The following is a 23811-nucleotide window of genomic DNA, read 5'->3' as shown; positions in this document are numbered from 1 at the left end:
TAATATCCCACTCATCCTATTCAGCAGTATATTGTTCACCTTAGACATTGTAGTTTTTTTCTTTTCAGGAAGTACTGGGGATTGAACAGGACCGCACACATGGAAAGCAAGAGAGCTCAACCACGTGGGCTACACCTGCTCCCATGACTGACACTGTAGTTTTAATCTCTTTAAGTTCTCTTTGGATCTTTTTAATAATTTCTATTTATCTATTTAATTTTTTAATACATGGAGCGCAGTCACAATAGTTGTTTTGATACTTTGTTTGCTAGTTCTAACATCTGTGTCAGTTCTGGGTTGGCTTCAGTAGATTATTTTCTTCATTTTGGGTTATGTTTTTCTGCTTCTCTTGTTGGGTGTGTGATTCCTTTTTATTCCTATAAGTGATCAAGTGCTTTGGGGAGGCAGTTAAATCCTATGGAAGTAGTTTGATCCTCTTGGGTCTTGCTTTTATGATTTGTTGGTACAGTCTGGAGCAGTGCTCAGTTTAGGGCCGATTCCCCACTACTTAGTAAGACTTTCTTGAGTTTTCCCCCCAGTATCATATGAACTCTGTGTTTGTCCAGTCTTGCTGGTGGGAAGAGCACTGTCCTGGCCTGTGTGAGTGACCAGCACTGTTCTCCCAGACTTTCAGATGGCTCTCTCCCTGGCCATGGCTAATGACCTCACATGCATATGTTTGTCACTATTCTGCTGAATTAACCAAAGGGTGCCCTCTGTGTGCAATTTTCCTTCTCTAGTACTCTGCAAACGCTAACTGCCATGGTCTCCCTGAACTCTCTCAACTGTGTCTCATCCCAGGGAATTTGCTGGGCTCCCCCTGAAGCCCCCATCCTGCCTTGTGGCCTGGAAGTTCTTTCAAGATGGTAGCTGGGGCAAGTGGAGGGCTCTCAAGGTTTGCTTTCCCTCTCTCAGGAATCACTGTCTTTCATTTTCTTCTGTCCAGTGCCTTAAAAACTGTTGACTCCTCTTCTCTTTTCCCTTCTCTTCCCTTCTCTCCCTTCTCTTCCCTTTTCTCCTCCTCTCTCCTCCTCTCTCCTGTATTTCAAGTGGGTGGTAAATCCAGTTCCTATTACTCCATTTTGGGCAGCTCTAATAGATGAGAACTGACCGTCTTGTTTGAGATGTTTCCATGTTCTTTTCCTTCTCACAAAATTCATTTATGTGCCAAATACTTCCTTTATTAATATGTTTGTAGTAATTGAACAAAATTTTGTATTTCACAAGGATGTTCGAAGTCCCATTTTCCACCAGGAGCCCAGTTTCAAAATCTTAGAATTTTTTTCATCAAGATGGAGGTCCCTGATTAAACTACTAAACATGAAACTAGAGGGGCAGGCAAAAGCATCTAAGTTATATTCTTCATTGCTGTGGACACTATATAATGTACTTTAGCCCTAAAATATCAACACCAAAAACATTTCTAGAGTTCTGAACCTTAATGTGTTAGGAACTGTGAAGATTAATTAGACAGCTCTGTCTTTTTGGAATTTACAGTCCTGGAATGGACTATTCTGCCACCAGAATCTCTGTTTTCCATTACAGTGTTTTAACTTCCTTGAAAATGTTGACCTACACACTTTGTTAAAACATAAGGAAAGTATTTTAAAAAAAACTCTGGTAGAAGAGTTGACTTACCTTGTTAACAATATTTTTCCCACATGCCCATACCAGAAATACTCATTTTTTCCAGTGGTTCTCTTTATAAATGAGCAAAATATCTATCCTTTTCTAAAGTATCCAGCAGGACTATTTCTGAAGAGGTATATTTCATCTACAAAATTTCTAAAAATAGATTCTCTGTCTACTTACAGAATTAGCATGAGAATCAAAGAAACTAAATATAATGATTGTACCTTAGAAACTCTAATTTTTTTTCAAACATAAAGCATGATTATTCTACTCTGAATCTAAATTCATCTTTTTCTTTTCCCCCTCCCCTCATCCTGCTGTTTTTGCTGTGTCCATTCACTGTGTGATCTTCTGTGTCTATTTCTCTCTTTTTTGGTCTTCTCTTCTTGTTTTCTCCTCTAGGATTCAACGGTATTCAATCCTGGAACCTCCGATGTGGACAGAGGTTCCCTGTCACTTGTGCCACCTTACTTCCTGGATTCGGTTGCATCTCGCCTTGACGCTCCCCTTTGTTTCTCTTTTACCGTGTCATCGTCTTGCTGCATGGCTCACTGCATGGGCACTGGCTCACCGTGCAGGCTTGCCGTTACCAGCGGGCCCCAGGGATCGAACCTGGGTCCTCCCATGTGGTGGGTGGGAGCCCAAAAACTTGAGCCACATCTGCTTCCCTAAATTCATCTTACTTAGAGAGATTGGGTCTTTGCAATGTTTTCTTCCAAGCAAACCTGGCCAAAGTATGGATAAAACGCGCCCATTGTTCACAATGATGCTGTGCATTTTCTGGAAATGTCACCAAGCCAAATCCCCATCTTTAACTCTGTGGAAGAATTGATTCCCTCAACTGGAAGAGGTGGAAGGGTTGGCTCACATTAATATGCACGAGACTTGGATGGAGTTTCCACAGAAGTACCCCAGAGATGAGTCTAACTTTGGCTAGGGTTAAAGCCACATTGCCAAGTGTGCTCCAATAACTTTAGGGAGAAGCGGGGGTGAAGAGGAAATTTAGGGAGAAGGGAGACTCCAGGGGACTTGAGTCATTTGGACTGGGATTAAATATGCCATGAAACAGCTGTGCTGCCTTTTGTGGCTTTTGTGGGAAATTTCAAGATATGAATATATTATCCATGGTCTGCCCTGGAATTTGCCCAGGGGTCAAAATTAGCCATGTGTTCTTAATAGCCACATTTGCAATTGAGGCTACTTTATCTGTAAGTTTTTTTTCTACATGAACTGTAGATATTTTTCAAGTTAACATTTTTATAATGACTTCCCACAAGCTTGGCAATGCTTTCTTTTTGTGCTTTTCCATCTTCTGAGTATTTAATTGTGCATTCGGTTTGCTTTGTGTCTTGTGCTCAGCACTCCGTGTGTCTTCTCTCATTTAATCATTCTTGCAGCGCTATGAGAGTAGAATTACCATTATTCCCATTTTACCCATGAGCAAACTGAGGCTTAGAGGGGGTAAATGACTCGCACAAGGGCAGACAGCTAGTAAGTGATGGGTCAGGATTTGAACCCGGCTTTGTCTACTTCAGAAGAACTGGTCATCAGATATGAACATGGAGCACAAACGAGGGACACGTGGCTCACCAAAGGCTCTGGGACCTGTTCTGAAGAATGTGATTCTCAGCCAACTGATGTTCCTTCTGACTGAAGCCGCTAGAGAACGTGTTCTTCCAAAAGAATGACTATACGGATTAAATAAAATTTGTAATTTTTCCTTTTCTAGGCAGGGTAGAACTGTGGTGATGAGCAGAAACTCGGGAGTTTGAATTCTGGCCCTGCCCCTTGAGTTCTCTTAACTTTTCTGTGCCTCAGTTCCATCATCTGAAAAATGGTAGGAGTGAACTCCAACCTGACATGGCTATTGAGAAAATTTTTCAGAGTTTCCATAGTGCCATGCATAGTCGAAGTGCTCCAAAAAATAATTTTAAGAAGCAATCAAACAAACAGAAAAGTCTCGGGCATCTGAAAATCCTGCTCATGCCACTAGATTTTGCAAAACAGAATTTCCCTAAGAAAAAGTGAAGAATCAGCTGGAAAAGGGGAACCCAGTTTACACACACGTGCCGCAGTGCATGCGTGCTTTCAGCAGCGAGGAGGCTCGTTCTGCTGTGTTTATGCATGCTTACTTTCAGAGAAGCTGGGAGGAATTCAACAGCACTGACTCAGCGCTGCCCCCCCTCTGCTCAGTGGGGGCGCTGGCTCAGGTCTAAGGTGGCAGGGTACGCAGGCACAAGCGTGTGTCCGTGTGACATTGACTCCATGTCAAGAGGAAATACAGGCACGTTTTAAATGCTCTTGTTTTGCCATATGAAATCCTCTTTTCCTTATTTGCCCGAACAAGTCACTGCCTTAAAGTGGATTTCACCCTTTCCCCAAAGACTTAGAGTAAGTGTCTTTCTTAGCCTAGATGGTTCTGGGTAGATAGATGATTTCCTGGATGTATAATTGGCACTTAGAGGGCAAGCGTGAGTCTCACGGGCCATTTCCCTCTGAAGCAATGGTGCAGAACGTTACCAGAATATGGGGGGCAAGTGATGCAGGTCGCAGGACTCAGCTCACCCAAACCGTTGGCAGTTTGGTGTTAATGGAGTTATTCTGTTTCCTGTCCTCCGAATAGGCTTACACACAGGGTGGTTTTTTTAAATTCAATTTTAAATTTAAAATTGTACCATCAAAAATTATTTAAAAACAACTGTTCAAAATGATGACATAATTTAACATATGCTCGAATTTGACGTTTGGATGTGGTTCCTCCCTTTTAAATGGGCACAATGACATCACCGGGCCATGTGGCAAACGTGATCAGGTCAGCATTTTAGTGTGGATGTCATGGATTTGAATCCTGCTCTGCCCCTTACTAGCTGTGTGGCTTCCTGTGAGGTTCTTAACTTTAGTATCAATGCCCTCATCACTACAAGGAAATAATAATAATAGCAGTTACAGTAATAAATCTGTTGAAAAGATTAAATGAAGCCCTGTATATAAAGTGCTGAGCATGGTGCCTGGGAGATAGTTGCACTCAACCAGCAGTACCATCTGTGCTTACTGTCATTCCTCATGCGTTGTCTCAATGGGCAAATGAGAGGGTGATGCAGATAGACTTCGAGAACTGTACTGCATGGAAGGAATGTTGGATCCCAAAGCATCTCATCTGCACTTTTTATTGAATTCATCACTTTCTGACTTGGTGCTCGGAATTTTTGTGCACACGGACTATTCTGTCAGACCACAAGCTCCTTGAAAGCAGGGCCTGTGTTTCAATCTTCTTTTTTCATACATTTTTATTTTCCCAGTCCCCCAAAGAGCTGAGCTCTGGGCTTACTTCAGAACAGGACCCCAGTCATATTTGTTACATGAAAGAATGTCTGAAGAGTCATAGGAAAATCCATGACCATCACCTCCACCATGACCATCACCTCCACCATGACCCCTCTACCACTACTGTCATCACCATCACCTCCCATCACCATCACCTCCACCATGACCATCACCTCCACCATCAACTCCCATCACCATCACCTCCCATCACCATGACCTCCACCATGACCATCACCTCCACCATGACCATCACCTCCACCATCACCATCACCTCCACCATCACCATCACCTCCCCCATCACCATCACCTCCACCATCACCATCACCTCCCATCACCACCACCACCACCCCCACCACCCCCTCTACCACTACTGTCAGCACCATGACCATCCCCTCCACCATCACCATCACCTTCCATCACCACCACCATCACCCCCCTACCACTACTGTCAGCACCATCACCATCACCTTCACCATCACCATCACCTCCCAACACCATCACCACCACCACCCCCTCTACCCCTACTGTCATCACCATCACCTCCACCATGACCATCATCTCCACCATCACCTCCCACCACCACCACCATCTCCCACCAACACCATTATCACCACCACCATTATCACTACACCACCACTACCATCATCAACAGCACCCCATACTCATGCCTCTACCTTCATCAACACCATCTCCACCACCCTGTACCACCTGCATCAGCGACAGCGGACACCTTCACCAAATTTGCCTTCATGGCTATATCACCAGCACAACTGCCACCACCACCACTATCTCTATCACCCAGTTACTACCTTAAGTATCCAAGTTTTATTCAATTAGAAAAGGGACCATATGAGATAAAATGTCAATAGAAGTCTAGAACATTGCTTTTGTGTTGTAACAAATTATTGCACAAGTCACACTGAAGCACCCTCAGTGTACATTTGAATTCATGTAGTCCACACACACTGAAATTCAGTTCTCATCAGTCTTGTCCACATACAAACCCTTTGAGGAAGACAACTGAACTTACAGTAACAGTATTTTTTAAAATTCTCAAATAAAAATAAATGCAACAATCTCAAGCAACAGTTTAGAAGGGAGCAACAGGAGACTCAAGTTTTTCCCCAAAAGTGTTAAGATGGCTGAGATTTTCTAAAGATTTTACAAAACATGTTATTAAAATCCAGAACTGGCCACAATTCTACGACTGATCTTCTTTATAATGAGTACTGATAGGAAAGTTGGACGTGAAACTGGTGTCCCATGGGAGAACTCAGAAGAAATCCTGTCTTTAACTCCAATACAGACTTAAACTTAGTTGCAGTTTAACATACAATACAACAGCAAAAAATAAAAGCAAGTTAAGTGTCCAACAGAGGGGAGTGGTTAAATATATCCTTTCATCGAAAGGAATAGCTGAAGACATTTGGAAAAATCTGCACAAAGCTTTAAGCAATATGGAAAATGTTATGACATAATGTTATCTGAAAAGCTGGATATAAAATTGGATAAAAATTTACAAACCTAGATACCTATAGAAAAACTAAACAACATATTCCAAACTGAAAATAACCCAGTTGCTAAATTATTTGATTTGGGGGCTCTTTGTATTCTAATTTGATATGGTATGATAGTGTATTAGTCAGCCAAAGGGGTGCTGATGCAAAGTACGAGAAACCTGTTGGCTTTTATAAAGGGTATTGCTTGGGGTAAAAGCTTACAGTTACAAGGCCCTAAAGATTCCAATTCAGGGTTACTTCCTTACCAAAGTCAGTTGCCATGTGTTGAAGCAAGATGGCGGGCGGTCTCTGCCTGGTCTCTCTGGCCTTCTCAGGTGCTCAGCTGCTCAGCTGCTCTGTTCTCTTCGGCTGCAAACTATCAGGTAAATGGCTCATCTTTCTTAGCTGTTAAGTCTTCTCCTTTCTGTCACATGGCAGAACCGAAATGACCATGTTCTCTCCTCTTCCGTGTCTTCTTCTGTGAGTGTTCATTTATATCAGCCCACCAAGGGGGCGGAGACGCAATCTGAGTCACAGCCTACTGACATGGTTGAATCAAAGCTCTAATCTTAACAGGTAATTTAATCAAGACATGTCAGCTGAATCTAATGTATTCAAAGGGTATCATACCCAGAGGAATAGATTAATTTACAAACACAACCTCCCTTATGGGGATACATAAATAATCTCAAACTGCCACAGATAGCATTTTAATATATTTTTTTTAATTTGCAGAATCCTAGAGATGCAATGGGGAAGCAGTAGATGGGGAGTAAGAGTCCTGCTTCTCTTACTGGGTCTACTAGTTCCATGACCTTGGGGGCATGAGGCTTTTTCTAAAACAAGATTTCTCAACCTTGGCACAGATCCTGGTCAAGCAGTTTGACCAGCATCCCTGGTCTCCACCCACCAGATGCCAGGAGCAGCCCTCACCCATTGTGACGACCAATAACATCTCCAGATCCTGCCAGATTTCCCCTGAGGTGGGGTAGGGTGACAATCACCCTCACCTGAGTTTACACTAGGTGATCCCTAAACTACCTCCAGCTCTAATGCCCTATGATTTATTCAAAAGATAACACCGCCTTTTAAAAAAGAGCAGATTTACACATCAGAATCAGATTAAAGTTAGAAAAATGGAAAGAAAAAAATAATCTGTGCAAATTCCTTGAGCACAATTCCAGTCTAGTCTGAAGAGGGAAGTGTTGCTTTTTATTTCTCAATGAAACTCATCAAAAGGAACAGCATCTGAATTTATCATAAAGCCTTGGGCTGCTGAAAGTTTTGAGTAGGTGCTAGGCTGAGTTTAGGTTAGTATTTAGCATTTATCACGAATTATCCTTTCTCTCTTTAATCTTGAAAGTAAACTAGTTTGTGCCTTAAATATTGGGTAATATGCTTGCTAGGCTTGCCACTGAGTCAAGAGCTGCAATTTAATCAGAATCAAATCGCCTGTGCTTCATTACATGATTCCAAAGAACAAAGTGTATTCCACTGGTAAGTATTTAGGGAAGGCTGGATTTTCCAAGGAAATTTTGTAGTCCTGATAGTGTGGTCAAAATGCATGCTAGAATCGCTAGATAATGTCTACACGCTAAAAGTGTTTTGTTATATTGATGTTGGATAGATGGATGTTCAGTATTTTTGGATGTAGTAATGTAAAATTGTCATCCAGTTCATCTGGTATCCTTTGGAAGTAGGAATCTTCCATCCTGTTCTGTCATACTAGATGCCCAATGGCCTCCAGCTTCCTTGAGAACACAAACCAAATTGGGCAAACCAAAGTCAGGATGTGCAGTGGTTCTCAAACTTCCCCTACATCAGAGTCCCCTGCGTGGTTGTTGAAAGCCCCACTGCTGAGCCCATCCTCGGAGTTCCCGATTCCACAGGTCTGGATGGATATTGAGAACCTGCATTTCTGAGTTGCAGTGTAATGCTGATGCTCCATGAATGTCCAACTTGAAGGCTTACAAAAATCAACCACGGTGCCCCAGGCTTGAAGCTTCCTCTCCCCATTCACAACCCTAAATTGGAAGCATGAGTTCTGAGGAGGGTCTGGGAGTCTGTGCTTACCAAGCACCAGTGACTCTGACATGGGTTCTTCGGGGACTGTGCTAAAGGATGGAGAGTCAGGAAAAGGTGGGGGAGTTGGAGATGAACGTGGAACCCGGGGCAGATGGCAAGGAGCAGAGGGAGGGGTTCAGGTAGGAAGACAGTGATCATGCTTCCTGTAAAGAGAGCGATGCACAGGACCTGGGAGCTTTGTACATTCTTAAATGTTTAAGATTCCTAACTTCCCCCAAGACTGTCAGTTCAAGGGCAGAAACGTCAGGCGTTAGCCCTAAGAACTGCATTATGAATGTGTAACAAAGACGCAACGTAGACGTGCTAGAGAAGGTTATCGACCTTTTATTTGTGCAATACATCTGGAACTTATTAAAGCTCATCTCTCAGTGACTGAATAAAAATCTGAATCACAATTGACTATCCAGAAGGAGGGCACTTTATAGAGAAACTTCTTAGTAATTCTTGGCAACTGGCTAAAAATGACAAAAAGAAGAGAAAGGAATAGCACAAAGTCCCTAGAAAACACTTATAATCTGAGTCTCAGATGTATTTTTAACTGATAAAATATGTCTATAGAAATTATTCCCAGGTCTGGGACGCTGTGTTCAGAGTCTACCACAACTTGCATGATTCTCCACAGCACTCCCAGCACACACCCACCCACTGCAGAAGAAACTGGGTGGGGTGAGAGTAACTGACAATTCACTTTTTTCCCCCCAGCTAGAGCCATGTAATTATTTCTTTAGCCAAACTGGACCTTCTTTTAATTACGTGTATCAACCTGATTGTCAGACATCTTGAAAAAACAAATGAAAAGTCTTTTACTATTGAACAATGTTCATTATGATGACTGCAAAGAGGAGTTTTATATTTTGATATTCAGCCGTATCTGTCTTTTCTAAAAAGGTCCACACATCTGACTTACTGGAATTTGGAGTTCTTATCTCTAACAAGACAGTCACAAATGACAATTTTCCTCTTCTAAAACTCTGCCAAAGCACCTTCTCTTCTTTTTTTTAAACAAAATTCCTGTGCCTTGAGGACCGTTGCAATTTCCATATCATCAACATGAATACCCAAAATTAACATAATCATTTAAAACAACTCCTGTTTAATTCTCTTCTTTGGGCTATGTCTATATGACAATAAAAGAAATAGTTCAACTGAAAAATACACACATTAAAGGCTTTAATGCTTTGGTACTATATACATCAAGTTTTACTATACTATCTTTTATTTTAGCTAAGAGGCCTTACTTTTCATTTATTGGCTGCTTTTGAATTATTAATTTTTAAAGATAATAAAGATATTATTAAAGATAATAAAGATATTAAAGATGACTTAAAGATAAAGTTAAAATATTTATATTTCAGAAAGAGTTTATAGGGTCTTCAACCAAAGGAAAAGAAAATTCATCAAAGAATGCTACTAAGAATTAATATTATAGAATGAAATTGGCCCTCTCTTCATTAGGCTTGCATATTCTAACTATACACATCATACTTACGACACAGTGCTTAAAGTGCTAGCATTCTCGCCAAATGAGCATTTTGGAAGACTAGATGCATAGATGGAATGTCCAAATAGTCTGTTGAGAATTCCACCCTTTTTTAATGAAAATCAGACAAAATCCCATATATCTGATTTGTTTGAAACTATTAAATCCTGACAAGTAAAAGCAGTAGTCGTAGCTCTCATCTTTAACTTGATGAAAAGTTGCTTTAGACACCAGCCTTAACTTATTTGATCCTTTCCTAAGTGTTAACAGGCAAGGATCCAGTTTACTTAAACATTTCTGACATAATTTTTCATTCCTTACCAGAAATGAGACTTGGCATGGCTTCAGACTCTAGATTCTTTTCATATTTAACCATTAATTTCTGTGGCTCGAATATGTGGCTTGGAATGTGAAGCAAGTGGTCATTTTCACTGTCCTCCAACATAAAAGTTGAGGCTTCTGGAGCAATTACTTCTTCATTAAAGAAGCTGTTCTCTGCTGAAGAAACCTCATGCAGCTCAGTAGTGACCCTAGAAGAAAAAGAAAGTTTTAGGTGAGTCTAGATAACTTCAGGACATGCAAATAAAACAGTCTAATCATTTATCGCTGTCATTTATTTTTAAAAGAAAAACAACTGGGGCAAAATTCTAAATTCATTTCAATCAAATAATTCACTAAGATTAAACTTCTTAAAAAATGATAATTAAAACTATTTCCATTTATCCTTCCTTTTCTTCTATCTGCTTATAGCCTATGAATCACTACTTTGGTATAAACCAAGTAATGACATAAAAAAATAGAGAAAATAGACATTTAGTTAACCAAGAATTGCTCTGAGAAACATAAAGCTACACAATACATATCTCATGGACACCAATGCTCTTAAATTTTATATTCTTATAAATTCACGAGTTCTCTATGACAATTTGAGAATTTTATGTTTCTATTTAGAGGATAGAACATATGTTCAGTATCAGTTTATTATTGATCATGCAATTGTATGTGATTTCATTGTCTGGGTTTGCATTTGTGTTTGTTGTCACGTTGGCACCAGTGCTACACTGTAATTGTTGAGGGCTGGTGAGGAAAAAAAAAAAGTGCAATAATTAATAGTTTAAAAAGCAGACCACGAGGCCTGAGCTCCCTCTCGCCCTGCTCTCTTGCCCCTGGACCCATTCCTGCCCTCTGTGCACCGCTCTCACCATTTTTCATCTGCCACGTGGCAGGGCAAGTAAACCTAGGCATTTATAATCTATAACGGGGAATTGTAGCTTGTCAATCAGCCCCCTTTATCCCTTTTCACCCCCTTCCTCACTACCTGGGACCCCTGCTCTGTTATTTTCTCTCATTTCTCTTCCCTCCCTCCCTGAATAAATTACTGGCCTAACTCATCATTTCTCTTCCCTCCCTACTTGAATAAATTAGTGACCTAACTCAAAACAAAAAACAAAAGAAAAAGTCAGATGTAACACGCGAATGCTCTGTTCACAGCAAGTGAAGGCCGAGTGGCACCGTGGTGCCAGGTGAGTGTGATCGTTTCGCAGTGGTGCAGGCGGAGGCGAGTCATCGTGCAGCAGAGGGGGCTGCAAAACGACGGCCCCCGCAGCAAGCAGCAGTACCATGGCTGGCTGTCAGGCAACACGGACGCATACGCTACATTAAATTTGCGTTTTACTGAGCTTGCTTGGACTTGATGTATAAATTTGTTTTGGTTTAAGTGGCAGAAGAACTCAACTAAGCATATGGTATTTGTGTTTTGCGTTATGTTTGAACGGGTTTAAGAACGTACAACTTTGTCTGCATTTCAAAACACTATTTTCCTTTAGAGTCTGTGGCTCATTCAAGGCTGAGAAATGCTGCTTCGCCCGACGTCAGTGCCACGTTGTCCTTCAGAAGGAGCCGGGTGCCGCACACACGTCCTGACGGGCCAAGAGGAAGAACTGGGGCACGGGAGGAGCTGGACGCGCCAGGGCTCTGGGAGGCCCCCTTGTGCCCGTTTGCTCTGGCGGTGCCTCGGAGGCCCCATCTGTTCTGAGAATGGTCGTTGCTTCACTTTGCTCTGTGGCCATGGGGTCGAAGCCGGGGCTCAAGACTGCAGCCAGGGCGCCAGGCCCCGAGATGGGCACGGAGAAGAGGGGCACAGCCAGCCTGGGCCGCTTGAGGCTGCTTGAGGCTCAAGATGCACTTAGACTAATTATTTACATTGTTGTTTCGCATATGACACCAAGAAAAATTATTCACGTGTGCAATTAGGACAAAATAAGCACGGGCAGCCCCAGGCTTTGGGATAAAGGGCAGTGAACGCCTCCGCAGAGGTATAAAAAGGTGCTCGAGAAAGGAAGAACAAAGGCTTTGGACTGAGAGGGCAAGGAAGGGCTTCCAAGAGGAGACGCTTTCGATCTGGACCATGGAAGATGGGTCGGGTTTTACCCAGAGGGCAGAGGAGAAGGGGCCCAGGAAGTGAAATGGCCATGCAGGCAGGAGTCCAGGGCGGCCAGAGCTCAGGGCTCACGGAGGGGAGAAATGAGGAATGAGGTTAGACTGTGGGCTCTATTCTGGGGTCAATTTCAATATGGGAATTTCGGAGGCGTCTACGATTTAGAGGCGAAATTGTAATCAGGCTCAAGAGGATGTTATGAAAACGCCAAGCTGGAAAGCTTGCTTGATATGGCACTCCTGCTACAGCCAAAGGGATGCGTGAAGGGCCTTTAATTCCAAGCTCGTGTTACCTTCTTCAGCCTAATAACCAGCCATCCAGTTATGCACATCAGTCAGTTAACAGTCTCTTATAAATATTAGAGCTTTCCAACTCACTGGACATGTCCGTATTGATTGCGCTCTCCTTCTGCACTGAGGAGTCTACAGGCATTCTCGAGCATCGGCGGCGGGTACTGATTGAATCCCCCTGTCAAGCAAGCAAAGTTAGAGGTAGACACTTAAACTGGACGCTGTTTATTAGGTAAAGAGAATCCCGACAGGAATCCTCTTGAAGCAATAATACCTCAGCAAAAGTTGTCCAGGCGAAAACAGAAAACAGTAGCAACTAGAAATAGCATTCGAAACTTGATTTTAGGAAGTTTGAGCAGCCAAATAATAATCAAGGTCATGGAACAGAGCCCCTCAAATTGTTCGTTTAAGGGTTAATAGTGATGGGGAGACACGTAAGTTCTACATGGTCCCGGGCAACACAATCTAAGGAAAATTTTCTTCTGATTACCTAATGCCCTTTTCACTCAGACTTATGCTACTGGGTGAAGCACACAGAAAAGGTGATATTTTATTACATGCTATTTCTTTGCGTCTGCACCAACTAACACTCATTTCATAGGAGGAAAAGAACCACAGAAAAGATTTTAGCTTATTGGTCAAAATAATATGCCTCTTTATCTCTTTCCCAAGCTTTGGGATATTGAAAAGTATATAATTTCCCCCTAATTGAGTGAAAATAAATGTTTTTTAGTTAAAGGAGGCCTTTGACCACTGAACAACCCAAGACTCCATGAACATATCACAGAGAATCTCTGTGGTCTCACAGTGATCACAATTTTTGGATTTTAAGATGAGTGGGTTTTTTGTCTTTTTTTGGTTTCTCTGAAATGGGAATGTGTCTTGTAATCAGTTGCTATGGGTCGGGCAGGAAATGTGGCATAGTTGTTGTCTTTGCTGGTGCTTGCTAAACATGAGACGTGCTAGCACAAAACTTGCTGAATTGGGGTTAGCGGTTTGGGAAAAAACTCCCAGAAGCAGTAGAAGGGAGATCTCGCAACCCCTCCAGCCCAGGCAGTGGTGGGAAGGCCATGAGTCAGACGTGCCCAATGGCACTTCTCAGTTGGGAGCCAAAAGCAAGCTTGCTCTACACAGAGTCAAAAGCAAAGCCGCCTAAGAGCCCAGCACACCGGCTTTGAGCTGCCTTACCATCTTAATGCTGCGTCATCAGCAATCTTGACGGAACCAAGAACACCATTACATGGAAAAAGAGGGATGTTGATGGGAGTGAGTCAAAAAGTAGCCCACAGGAAGTCAAATTCTCAATGAGAAGAGGTTTTAGGAATACCTTAACCAGTCTATTTCACATACATTTTCCTTTTTACGCTTGCCCAAGAGTCATATATGGTAACCCTGGTTCAAAGAACTCTTTCAATTACTAAAGTAAAAACTCTAAAAGGAAAGTTTGTATCACAATTCATTGGAAGCATTTTTTGTCTTCCTTTCTACATAAAATAATGGTGTATTTTACATTTGAAGGCATCTTAGATTTAAAGAAATACAGTAGAGTTCCCACGAGGACAGTTGGTTCCCACAGAATAGAGCTCTAAACCTATCAGATTCCCAGAAGGACTAGCTTCAGGTCTGATTCTGTGGGACCCTCTACAGCAGGGTTTCCCAACCCTGGTACTGTTGACACTCTGGGCTGGCGGGGGGCCGACCTATGCATTGTAGGATGGCTAGCAGCATCCATTTGCTGCTAGAAGCTCTCCCCACTTCTACTGGCTGAAAATGGCTCCAGACTTTGCCAAGGGTCCCCTGGTGAGGGGTGGAGGGATTCGACCCTGGTTGAGAATCGCTGTTCAATGAGAGTGTTCCTCAAACCATTTGTGGTGGAAGACAAGCTATATTTATTACCTGTGTGGACTGACACTTTGGATCTCTTTCCTGTTCAATGAGACAGAGTCGAGGGATGTTGCATTTGCACGTGGTATAATGTCAAATTGCTTTAGAAGTTTCTAAGTTTCTTTCAATTTCTGTACTAATCTCTATGGATATAAGTAATCAGTGGTTAATATGGTGGCATCCATCCATGGATGGCACTTGGTGATGCACTGCTCTGGAGCCTTTCTACTCAAGGGGTCTACGGGGCAGAAGCACTGGCATCACTGGGGAGTCTTAGAAATGCAGAATCTCAGATGTGGCCCTAAACATACTGAATCTGACCTGCATTAGAACAAGATCACCAGGTGATTTTTATGCTCAGATTCTTGAGAGGAGCACAGGACTGTGTCATCTCTAGAAAGTTCTCCTGCGTGCACCAAGGTTGGAATTGAACCAGGCGAGGCAGGTAAGTGTTTCTTTAAATCCTTATCCTGGAGACTATACACAACCTCTCTAAGAGTTTGGTTCAGGAGACCTCAGTCACCCTGCTTTCCAGTGCTGAAATTTTGGCCAAAGGACTCTACGATGAAAAAGGTCTCATCACATTATGACCAGGGTATGTATAAATAGGGTATGATCAGAATATGTCCCATCCCTGCTCCCATTTCAACAACTAATTCATGTGTTTGTATTATCTGTGGAAGCAAGCATATGTTAAATTAGCAATACTATCAATAAACACTAATGTCTTAATAAAACATAGAGGAACAATTAAATAATGACTTACGCCTGATTGAGTATACGAATGGCTTAACAAACTTCACAATATAATCCATCTCTGGTCTATGAACTCTCCCAAGCTGTATCAGATGGTGTTCTAGTGGGTAGCTGGCTAACTCTTCCATATCATCCCTTTGTGTCCATCCCAGGGAAATCACAAATATGACATAGCCTTCACACTTGGCCCTCAGAGCCATCTTCTGCAAGAACTCCTTTCTCTCGTGATTTTCTCCAGCTGAGACCACAAAGATGACCTTGTGTTTTCTCAGGTTGGGTGCTCCTGAGAAGAGATTCTCCATGGTCCACAGGAGGGCATGGCCAATAGTGGCTTCTCCATCTAGATGTTGGAGGGAATTCTGGATGTGGCTCTTCATTAAGGCTTGGCTGCCATAAGTTGTAAAGTCAAACTCTGTTTTCACTCCACCCTTCTTTCTCCCAGAAATTTCCCATGGAGGATAGCTCAACAAGGCAATCCTATCACCGGTGTCTGAAGTTAAAGGGTGTGAAGAAATGTTGAAGTTTTCAAGCAATGAGCTCATCAACGTTTTCATGACCTTAAACTCATGACTTGCTATATTCTGAGAATTGTCTAAGAGGAAGGCTACATCCATGTATGACTTTTCAGGTAAATAGATCTCTTCGGCACAAGCATTTGGAAAACATTTATCTGAAAACATACAGAGAGACTCATCATTGGTTCAATATTAGCACTGTTGTTTGAGATCTTCAAACGATTCAAAGACTGATTGCCAAGAATTAATCTGATCAATATCTCTCCCATCTCCATCATTTAAATTAATGAGAAGTTTTCGGTATCCCAATATTTCTTTGGCCATTGGCAGATAATTTGGGAAGATCTTTGGTTTTTAAAGAAATAAAACAAAATAGAGGTTCTATGGCTAAGAGTTTTCAAATGGACTCAGGCAATCATTCTGGAGGTTACTCTTCATAACTATCTGTCGGTTATTACAAACTGCCAAAGTAGGCAAAGCCTCCAGTAAAAATGTCCCTCAAGACCCTAAGAACATCCGGACACAATAAACCATAAGACAAAGAACTCAGTTAACTATCTGACCTGCAGGACAATTAGAGTCCCCCAAATAGCCACCAACCACAAACAACTTGTAGAATCTTCTTTTCTTTTGAAAACCTTGCCTGCAAATGTCAAGATGGGACATGATTTGGGGTACCACCTGAATCTATGCTCCCAGAATCACAATCCTAAAGCCCCAAATAAACGCTTTTATTGCCTCGCAGTGTAATTTGTTATTTCTAGGTTGACAGAGATGAAAGCAGATGTAGGTAGCCTGTATACCTGAAGTCTACAAGTCATGTTCAAACTCATTTAGAAAATAATTTCAATATTTTCGAGGCTTTTGATACAAACTATCAAATTATTCCCAAGAAAGGCTATGCCAATTGGTATAATCTTCTGAATTAATGACTACATTTTAAGGAAACTCCAAACACCACAGGATTGAAACACTGACATGTAGTGTTGGAAAACCAGAAAATTACAGATGAACCTACAATCAAAAATATAAATCTCTAATAAAGCCAAATCCAATAACTCATCCAGAATACATTCATGATTTTCAGCACAATTATAGTCTTCCCGTTGGTCTTACCATAGCAAAGTGTACATTGCCGAAGTCTTTCCAGTGGTTCATCTGAAGGAAATGGAATCACTTGAAATGTTCCAGTGTTGTCAAACTGCATTGAAAAAGCAGATTTTTGCTCATTTTCTTTAGTGATTATCAGGAAGCCATTTTACACCTACTTTAAGAATTAGATTGAGAAACACTCAACTAATCACTATTACCTTCCATTATTGCCCTTAGCTCTATTAGGGCATCTTTACATAAACATTATTCCCCCTTTATCCTGCATATAACCCAAAGAAGGAATTAGAACAGGTATCAGCATTCCAATTTTATGATGACAAAATGCCATAAGATAACCTGATGAGATTTACTAATGTGGAAAATGTGGGAGGTGTGGGGAGCAGGGCATATGGGAATCCCCTATATATTCTCTGTAACATTTATGTTATCTAAGTATCTTTTAAAAAATAAAAAAATGAAAAGACAAAAAAAATCTTCTGACTTTTATTTTCAAGCTTGCAATTATGCATGGAATTTTTACATGCTTCTGATTGTGCAACAGAAATTGAAAAGTGAGATCGAGCCCTGCAGAAATTTTATATTCACAAGTTTCCTTTGGCTTCTTTAAGTAGTGATCCCACCTATTTCCAACCCAGTCATATTGTCTAGAAGAAGGCACATTTCTCAGATGTTAAGTGGACATCCCCAATCACAAATCCCAATTAAAATCCAATTTCAAATGCAACAGACAGAAGATTCTGTCTATTCTAAATTCTTGGTAGCATACTGCCTGATTTAGTCTCCACCTTGATTACATTTTTGCTTTAGTGCTCACTAAAATAAACAATATATATAATAGCATCCACTTATTTACTCAGCGAGTCAATAACTACTTACGTATGCACTCTGTGTGAGCACCCTGCAAGGCAGACACTCATTACAATGAAGAAAATCTGTGGGTATCTCTTAGTCCACAAACGTGCTACTGCTTCTTCTCTTTCTCTCCTGGGAAATTAAGGGGTTAGAAGCCCTTTTTCTTTTCTGTAAAGAGCTGAGTGTGCATTTGGACAATATATAACCACTCCAGTTTTATGGTTAGAAAGTATTTGCTATACCCCTATTCTATTACTCTTGTGAAATTGAGTACTTTGGGCATTATTTTGTAGTTAGCCTTGTTAGAACCTCTCGTAAAAACTAAATGCTGCCTTGGTAAGCCAAAGAAGTATAACCACACGGAATACACCATGTGCTTTCTTTCTTTCAACAAGTATTTATTAAATGCCTGCAGTGATTCAGGTGCTGGGGATATAGAAATGGACAAAACAGGCAAGTCTCTACTTTACGTTCAAGTGGGAGGAGATATACAATAAACATAATAAATAAATTATCTAGTATGCTGGGAGGTTATCAAAAAAGTAATAAAAACAAAGCCAGGTAATAGGGATAGCAAGTGCTAGGAGTAGAATTTTAAGTACAGCCTACTGAGAAAACCACATTTAAGCAAAAACTCAAACAAGGAAATGAGCGAGTCATACTTGGGGGAAGAGCGTCAGGCAAAGCGTCTGGGGAAGCAGGCTGTGCCTGGATAGTTCAAGAACAATGTTCCTGGGACCAGGTGAGCGAGAGCGAGAGAAAGAGGAAGGAAAGTCAGAGAGAAAACAAGAAGGTTTGGGGAAACACGATTTAGAGACTCAGAGGCCATTATCAAGACTTTAGCTTTAACTCAGAGAAATAATGAGTCATCAGAGGGTTTCCAGCAGAGGAGTAGCCGGGTGGGTCTTGGGTTTTAACAGGATTATGCTGGCTGCTGTGTTGAGATAGACTGTAGCAGGGCAGTAGTGGGTGGAAGGACACTAAGAGAAGGCGATTGCAAAGACCAGGAAGTGGATGATGGCACATGGACCAGAGCATCAAGAGTGGAGGTGGGAAGACGAGCCAAATCCTGGGAGGTACATATGTATGTTACTAAATGCATATACTAAAGGTAAAGGTGTTGGCTATGAAAGAAGATAAGGAGTAATGGGTAATTGCAAGGTTGTTGGCCTGAGAAACTTGAAGGATGGAGTTTTTATTAACTGGGACAGGGAAAGCTATATGTGGAGCAAGTTTTGGGTGTGGGGTAAATCAGGAGTTCTGTTCTGATCTGGCAAGTTTGAAATGTCCGCTGGGCATTCAAGAGGAAATGTTGAGTAGGCTGTTATATGAGTCTAGAGTTCAGCAACATGGTCTGAAGAGGAGATAGAAATTTAAGTAATTGAGGGATTTAAAACCTGTGAATCTAGATGAGATCACCAAGTGATCAATTACAAAGAAAAGAACCAAGAAATGGGCTTTGGGGAAATCCAACTTTTTGGAGATCAGGAAAGTAAAGAGGAATCAGAACATCAGACTTAGAAGGAGCAACTGATAAGGTAGGAGAACAACCAGGAAAGTGGGGTGTACTGAAAGTCAGTGGAAAATATGTTTCCAAGGCAGGGCAAGAGCAACAATATCCAATAGTGCTAAGAAGTCAAGTAAGACAAGGACTGAAAATCAATCAAAATTGGTTCAGAAGTGTGGAGATCATTGGTGACCTTGACAAGAACAAATTCAAGAGAGCAGCAGGGATAAAAATGTTATGTGGGTTAGTTAAAAAAAAAAGAATGCAAAGAAAGGCATTAGAAACAGCAAATACAGATAATATTTTCTTCTGGAGATCTGCTGTACGGGGAGCTGAAATGTGAGCAATAGCTGAAGCGAAAAGTTGGATCAAGAAAGGGTTGTTTTGTTGGTTCATTTGTTTTCTTAACTGATTACAGTGATTCAGTAGAGATGGAGAAATTGGTCTGTGTTAGACAGAGGGCCTCTTCCAGGAATAATAAGATTTTAACACTTTAGGGGAATATGAATACCTAATAATGATATACATTTTGTCCAACTTCATAAAAGAAAAGATCATGGGCTACAATTATATATATCTATATATCTATATCTATATCTATATCTATATCTATATCTATATCTATATCTATATCTATATCTTACTAGAGAAGGGGGGACCAGTCATATAGAGATTCAACCTGCTAGAGCTTTAGAAATTTTAGAAATCTTTAGAACATCAGTAGGACACTGAAAGTTTAAAACCTAGTTGAGGAACTTCAGGGAAGATGGTGCATTAAAATGATATGGGACTCTCTATCTCCCAGAAAAATAGCTAGGGGTCAGGCAGAAACAGCCTGGAAAAAAAATCTTCTACGGTTTAGGATACCATGGGAAGGCTGGACACCACCCAGAAGAGAGAGGGCCAAAGGAAAAGATCTGTAACAGCAAAACTGTGAGTTAAAGTGGCAGCTGCAACTGACAGCATCCTCCCCCATACTATAGATACTTTTGGAATTCTCAGGCCTCCAGGCCAGGGCTACAGACAAAGGGGCCCCAAGATCCACCTCCCAGGAAAGGGGAGAGAGAGGGACACAGCTGAAGGCTGACTCAGCCTTTGGCCCACACATTTGGTCTGCTTGCCCCACGAACCCATCCGGGCTGGGTGGGGCTGCGCTGTTGTCTAGCAAGGGACTAAAGAGAGCCAACCCCCTCAAGCTCCCTTTCTACTGACAGGGACTGGCGGTTTAGGACACAGGAGTGGAATTATTTCCTTCTGGAAAGGGAGGGGCTGCCAGTGAAGGCTGGAGAAATGCCTCTGAGAACATTTGAATTATGAGGCTCTTGGCTTCCAGGCAGGAACCTCAATCACATTATTGATCCCATTGGTGTTATAGCAAACACAATCCAACCAGGCATTAAACTGAGAGGGCTGGCAGAGAGCGCCATCTGCTTGCTGACCAAGGAAGTGCATGTGAGGAAATTAAAAGTAAATTAGAAAGGCTATTTCCAACATTTACAGCCTCCCTCCCCAAGGCTGCAACCCATCACTGGCTCCAGGGCCCATATTTGAGCAACTAACAGGGACAATCCTAAAGACCCAGACTAGGTTAAACCAAGAATCAAAGAACAGCAATAACACACAGCCTCTCAAAACTAAAACCCCAGGAAAGAGAAATCAATCATCTGAGTTAACTCCCTACCTAATCAGATGCCTAGACATCAGCAAAAAATTACAAGTCATACTAAGAAAATGGAAAAAATGATCCACAAAAAGGAATATAGGCCCAGAAGAGATACTGGATTTGAGGCAGCTAGTCAACAAGATGTACACAAATTTCCAAAATCAAATTAATGAGTTGAAAGACAATATGGCTAATGAGATAAAGGACATCAAGAAAACACTGAGCAAACACAAAGAAAAATTTGAAAACTTGAATAAAAAAGTAACAGCTCATGGGAATGAAAGACATGATAGGTAAGATCAAAAACACATTATAAGGCTACAACAGCAAATTCAAAATGAGCAAAGAAAGAATAAGTGATATAGAAGACAGAACAGCTGAAAATTGAAGACAGAAAAGACAAAGAGGGAAAAGAATGGAAAAAATAGAGCAGGGGCTCAGGGAGTTGAACGACAACATGAAATACAACATATGTGTCATGGGAGTTCCAGAAGGAGAAGAGAAGGGAAAAGGGGCTGAAAGAGTATTTGAGGAAACAATAGCTGAAAATTTCCCAAATTGCATGATAAAAATGAACTTACATGTTCAAGAACCATATTGTACCCCAATCAGAATAAATCCAAATAGACCTACTCTAAGACACATACGAGTCAGAATGTCAAATGACAAAAAGAGAAAATTCTGAGAGCAACAAGGGCAAAACAAATTGTTACATACAAGGGAAGCGCAGTAAGACTTAGTGTGGATTTCCCATCAGAAACCATGGAGGCAAGAAGACAGTGGTGTGATACAATTAAGATACTGAAAGAAAAGAACTGCCAGCTGAGAATTCTTTATCCAGCAAAATTGTCCTTTAAATATGAAGGTGAGTTTAAAACATTCATAAATAAACAGAAGCTAAGAGAGTTCATAAAAAAGAATCCACTTTTGCAGGGAAATATTAAAGGAAACCTTAGAGCCTAAAAGAAAAAGACAGGAGAGTGGACTGGAGGAGAGTACAGAAGAAAGAATAGCAGAAAGGGTAACCCAAAGAGTAAAAAGACAGACAAAAACAAGATATGACATGTGAAAAACAAAGAAAAAAATGGTGGGAATAATGTACTTACAGTAATATCATTGAATATGAATGAGTTAAACTCCCCAATCAAAAGACATAGGCTGACAGAATGGATAAAACAAAACAAAACATAAGCTATCCATATGTTGCCCAAAAGAGATTCACTTTAGACCCAGGGATACAAACCAGCTGAAAGTGAAAGGTCAGAAAAAAGATACTCCACAGAAACAGTCACCAAAAAAGAGCAGGGGTAGCTAATCTAATATTGGACAAAACAGGCTTTAAATGCAAAAAAGTTATAAGAGATGCAGAAGGCCATTATAAATTAATAAAAGGCACAATCCACCAGGAAGAAATAACAGTCATAAGTTATCTATGCACCTAGCACCAGGGTGCCCCAAAATACATGAGGCAAATGCTGGCAAAACTGAAGGGAAAAATAGACATCTCTACAGTAATCATTGGAGACTTCAACTCATCACCCACATCATTAGATAGAACAACTAGACAGAAGATCAACAAGAAAACAGAGAACTTGAACAATATGATAAATGAGATAGCCTTAACAGACATATACAGAATGTTGCACCCAAACTTAGAGGATTATACATTCTTCTCAAGTGTCCATGGATCTTTCTCCAGGATAGATCATGTTAGGTCACAATGCAGGATTCAATAAACATAAAAAGATAGAAATTATACAAAGCACCTTCTCAGATCATAATGGAATGAAACCGGAAATCAATAATAGACAGGGAAGAGGTAAATTAGCAAATGAGTGGAGGCTAAACAACACACTCTTAAATAATCAATGGGTCAAAGTAGAAATTGCAAGTGAAATCAGTAAACATATTGAGATGAATGAAAATGAGAACACAACTTATCAAAACTTATGGGAAACATGAAGGCAGTCTTGAGAGGGAAATTTATAGCCTTAAACACCTATATTAAGAAGAAAGAGCTAAAATCAAAGATTCTAACTGAACAACTAGAGAAAGTAAAAAAGAAAAGCAAACCATTCTCAAAGCCAGCAGAAGGAAAGAAATAATAAAGATCAGAGAAGAAATAAATGAAATTGAGAACAAAAATCCAATAGAGAAAATCAAGAAATGAAAAGCTGGTTCTTGGAGATGATCAATAAAATTGACAAACCCCCTAGCTAGACTAAGAAAGAAAAAAAGGGATAAGATGAGAATAAATAAAATAAGAAAGGAAAGGGGAAAAGTTATGACTGACCACACAGAAATAGAAAGGATCATAAGAGGATACTATGATAAACTGTGCTGACAAACTAGACAACCTATATGAAATGGGAAAATCCCTAGAAATGCACAAACTACACTGATGCTAAAAGAAAGGCAAGAACTTAACAAACCAATCATATTTAAAGAGGTTGGATCAGTCATCAAAAATCTTCCAACAAAGAAAAGTCCAGGACTGGATGGCTTCACAGTGAATTCTCCAATCTTTTTGAGAAGAATTAACACTAATCCTGTTTAAACTCTTCCAAAAAAACTGAAGAAGAGGGAAAATTACCCAACATATTTTATGACACCAACACACCCTAATACCAAAGCCAGATAAAGACAATACAAGAAAAGAAAATTAGAGACCAATCTCTCTAATAAAATCCAAAAGCATATCAAAAGACTTATACATTATGACCAAGCGGAATTTATTCCTGGTATACAAGGGTGATTCAACTTAAGAAAATCAA

General features: G+C 40.8%; 1 protein-coding gene across 1 annotated transcript in view; it reads right to left on the bottom strand.

The window, feature by feature from the left end:
• The window catches only part of COL6A5 (collagen type VI alpha 5 chain), a 135088-nt gene that overhangs the window by 12748 nt on the left and 98529 nt on the right, over positions 1-23811 (bottom strand). Inside the window, exons 34-37 of the mRNA XM_058290880.2 lie at positions 17019-17103; positions 15398-16057; positions 12835-12925; positions 10342-10550 (exon numbers count right to left, since the gene is read on the bottom strand). Of these exons, the coding sequence (XP_058146863.1) occupies positions 10342-10550; positions 12835-12925; positions 15398-16057; positions 17019-17103 (1045 nt within the window). The remainder of the gene's footprint in view (positions 1-10341; positions 10551-12834; positions 12926-15397; positions 16058-17018; positions 17104-23811) is intronic.

The sequence above is a fragment of the Dasypus novemcinctus genome, chromosome 31 (assembly GCF_030445035.2).
Source record: "Dasypus novemcinctus isolate mDasNov1 chromosome 31, mDasNov1.1.hap2, whole genome shotgun sequence".
Lineage (NCBI taxonomy): Eukaryota > Metazoa > Chordata > Mammalia > Cingulata > Dasypodidae > Dasypus > Dasypus novemcinctus.
The sequence above is the reverse complement of the archived record's forward strand: the minus strand, read 5'-3'. Positions and strand labels throughout refer to the sequence as shown.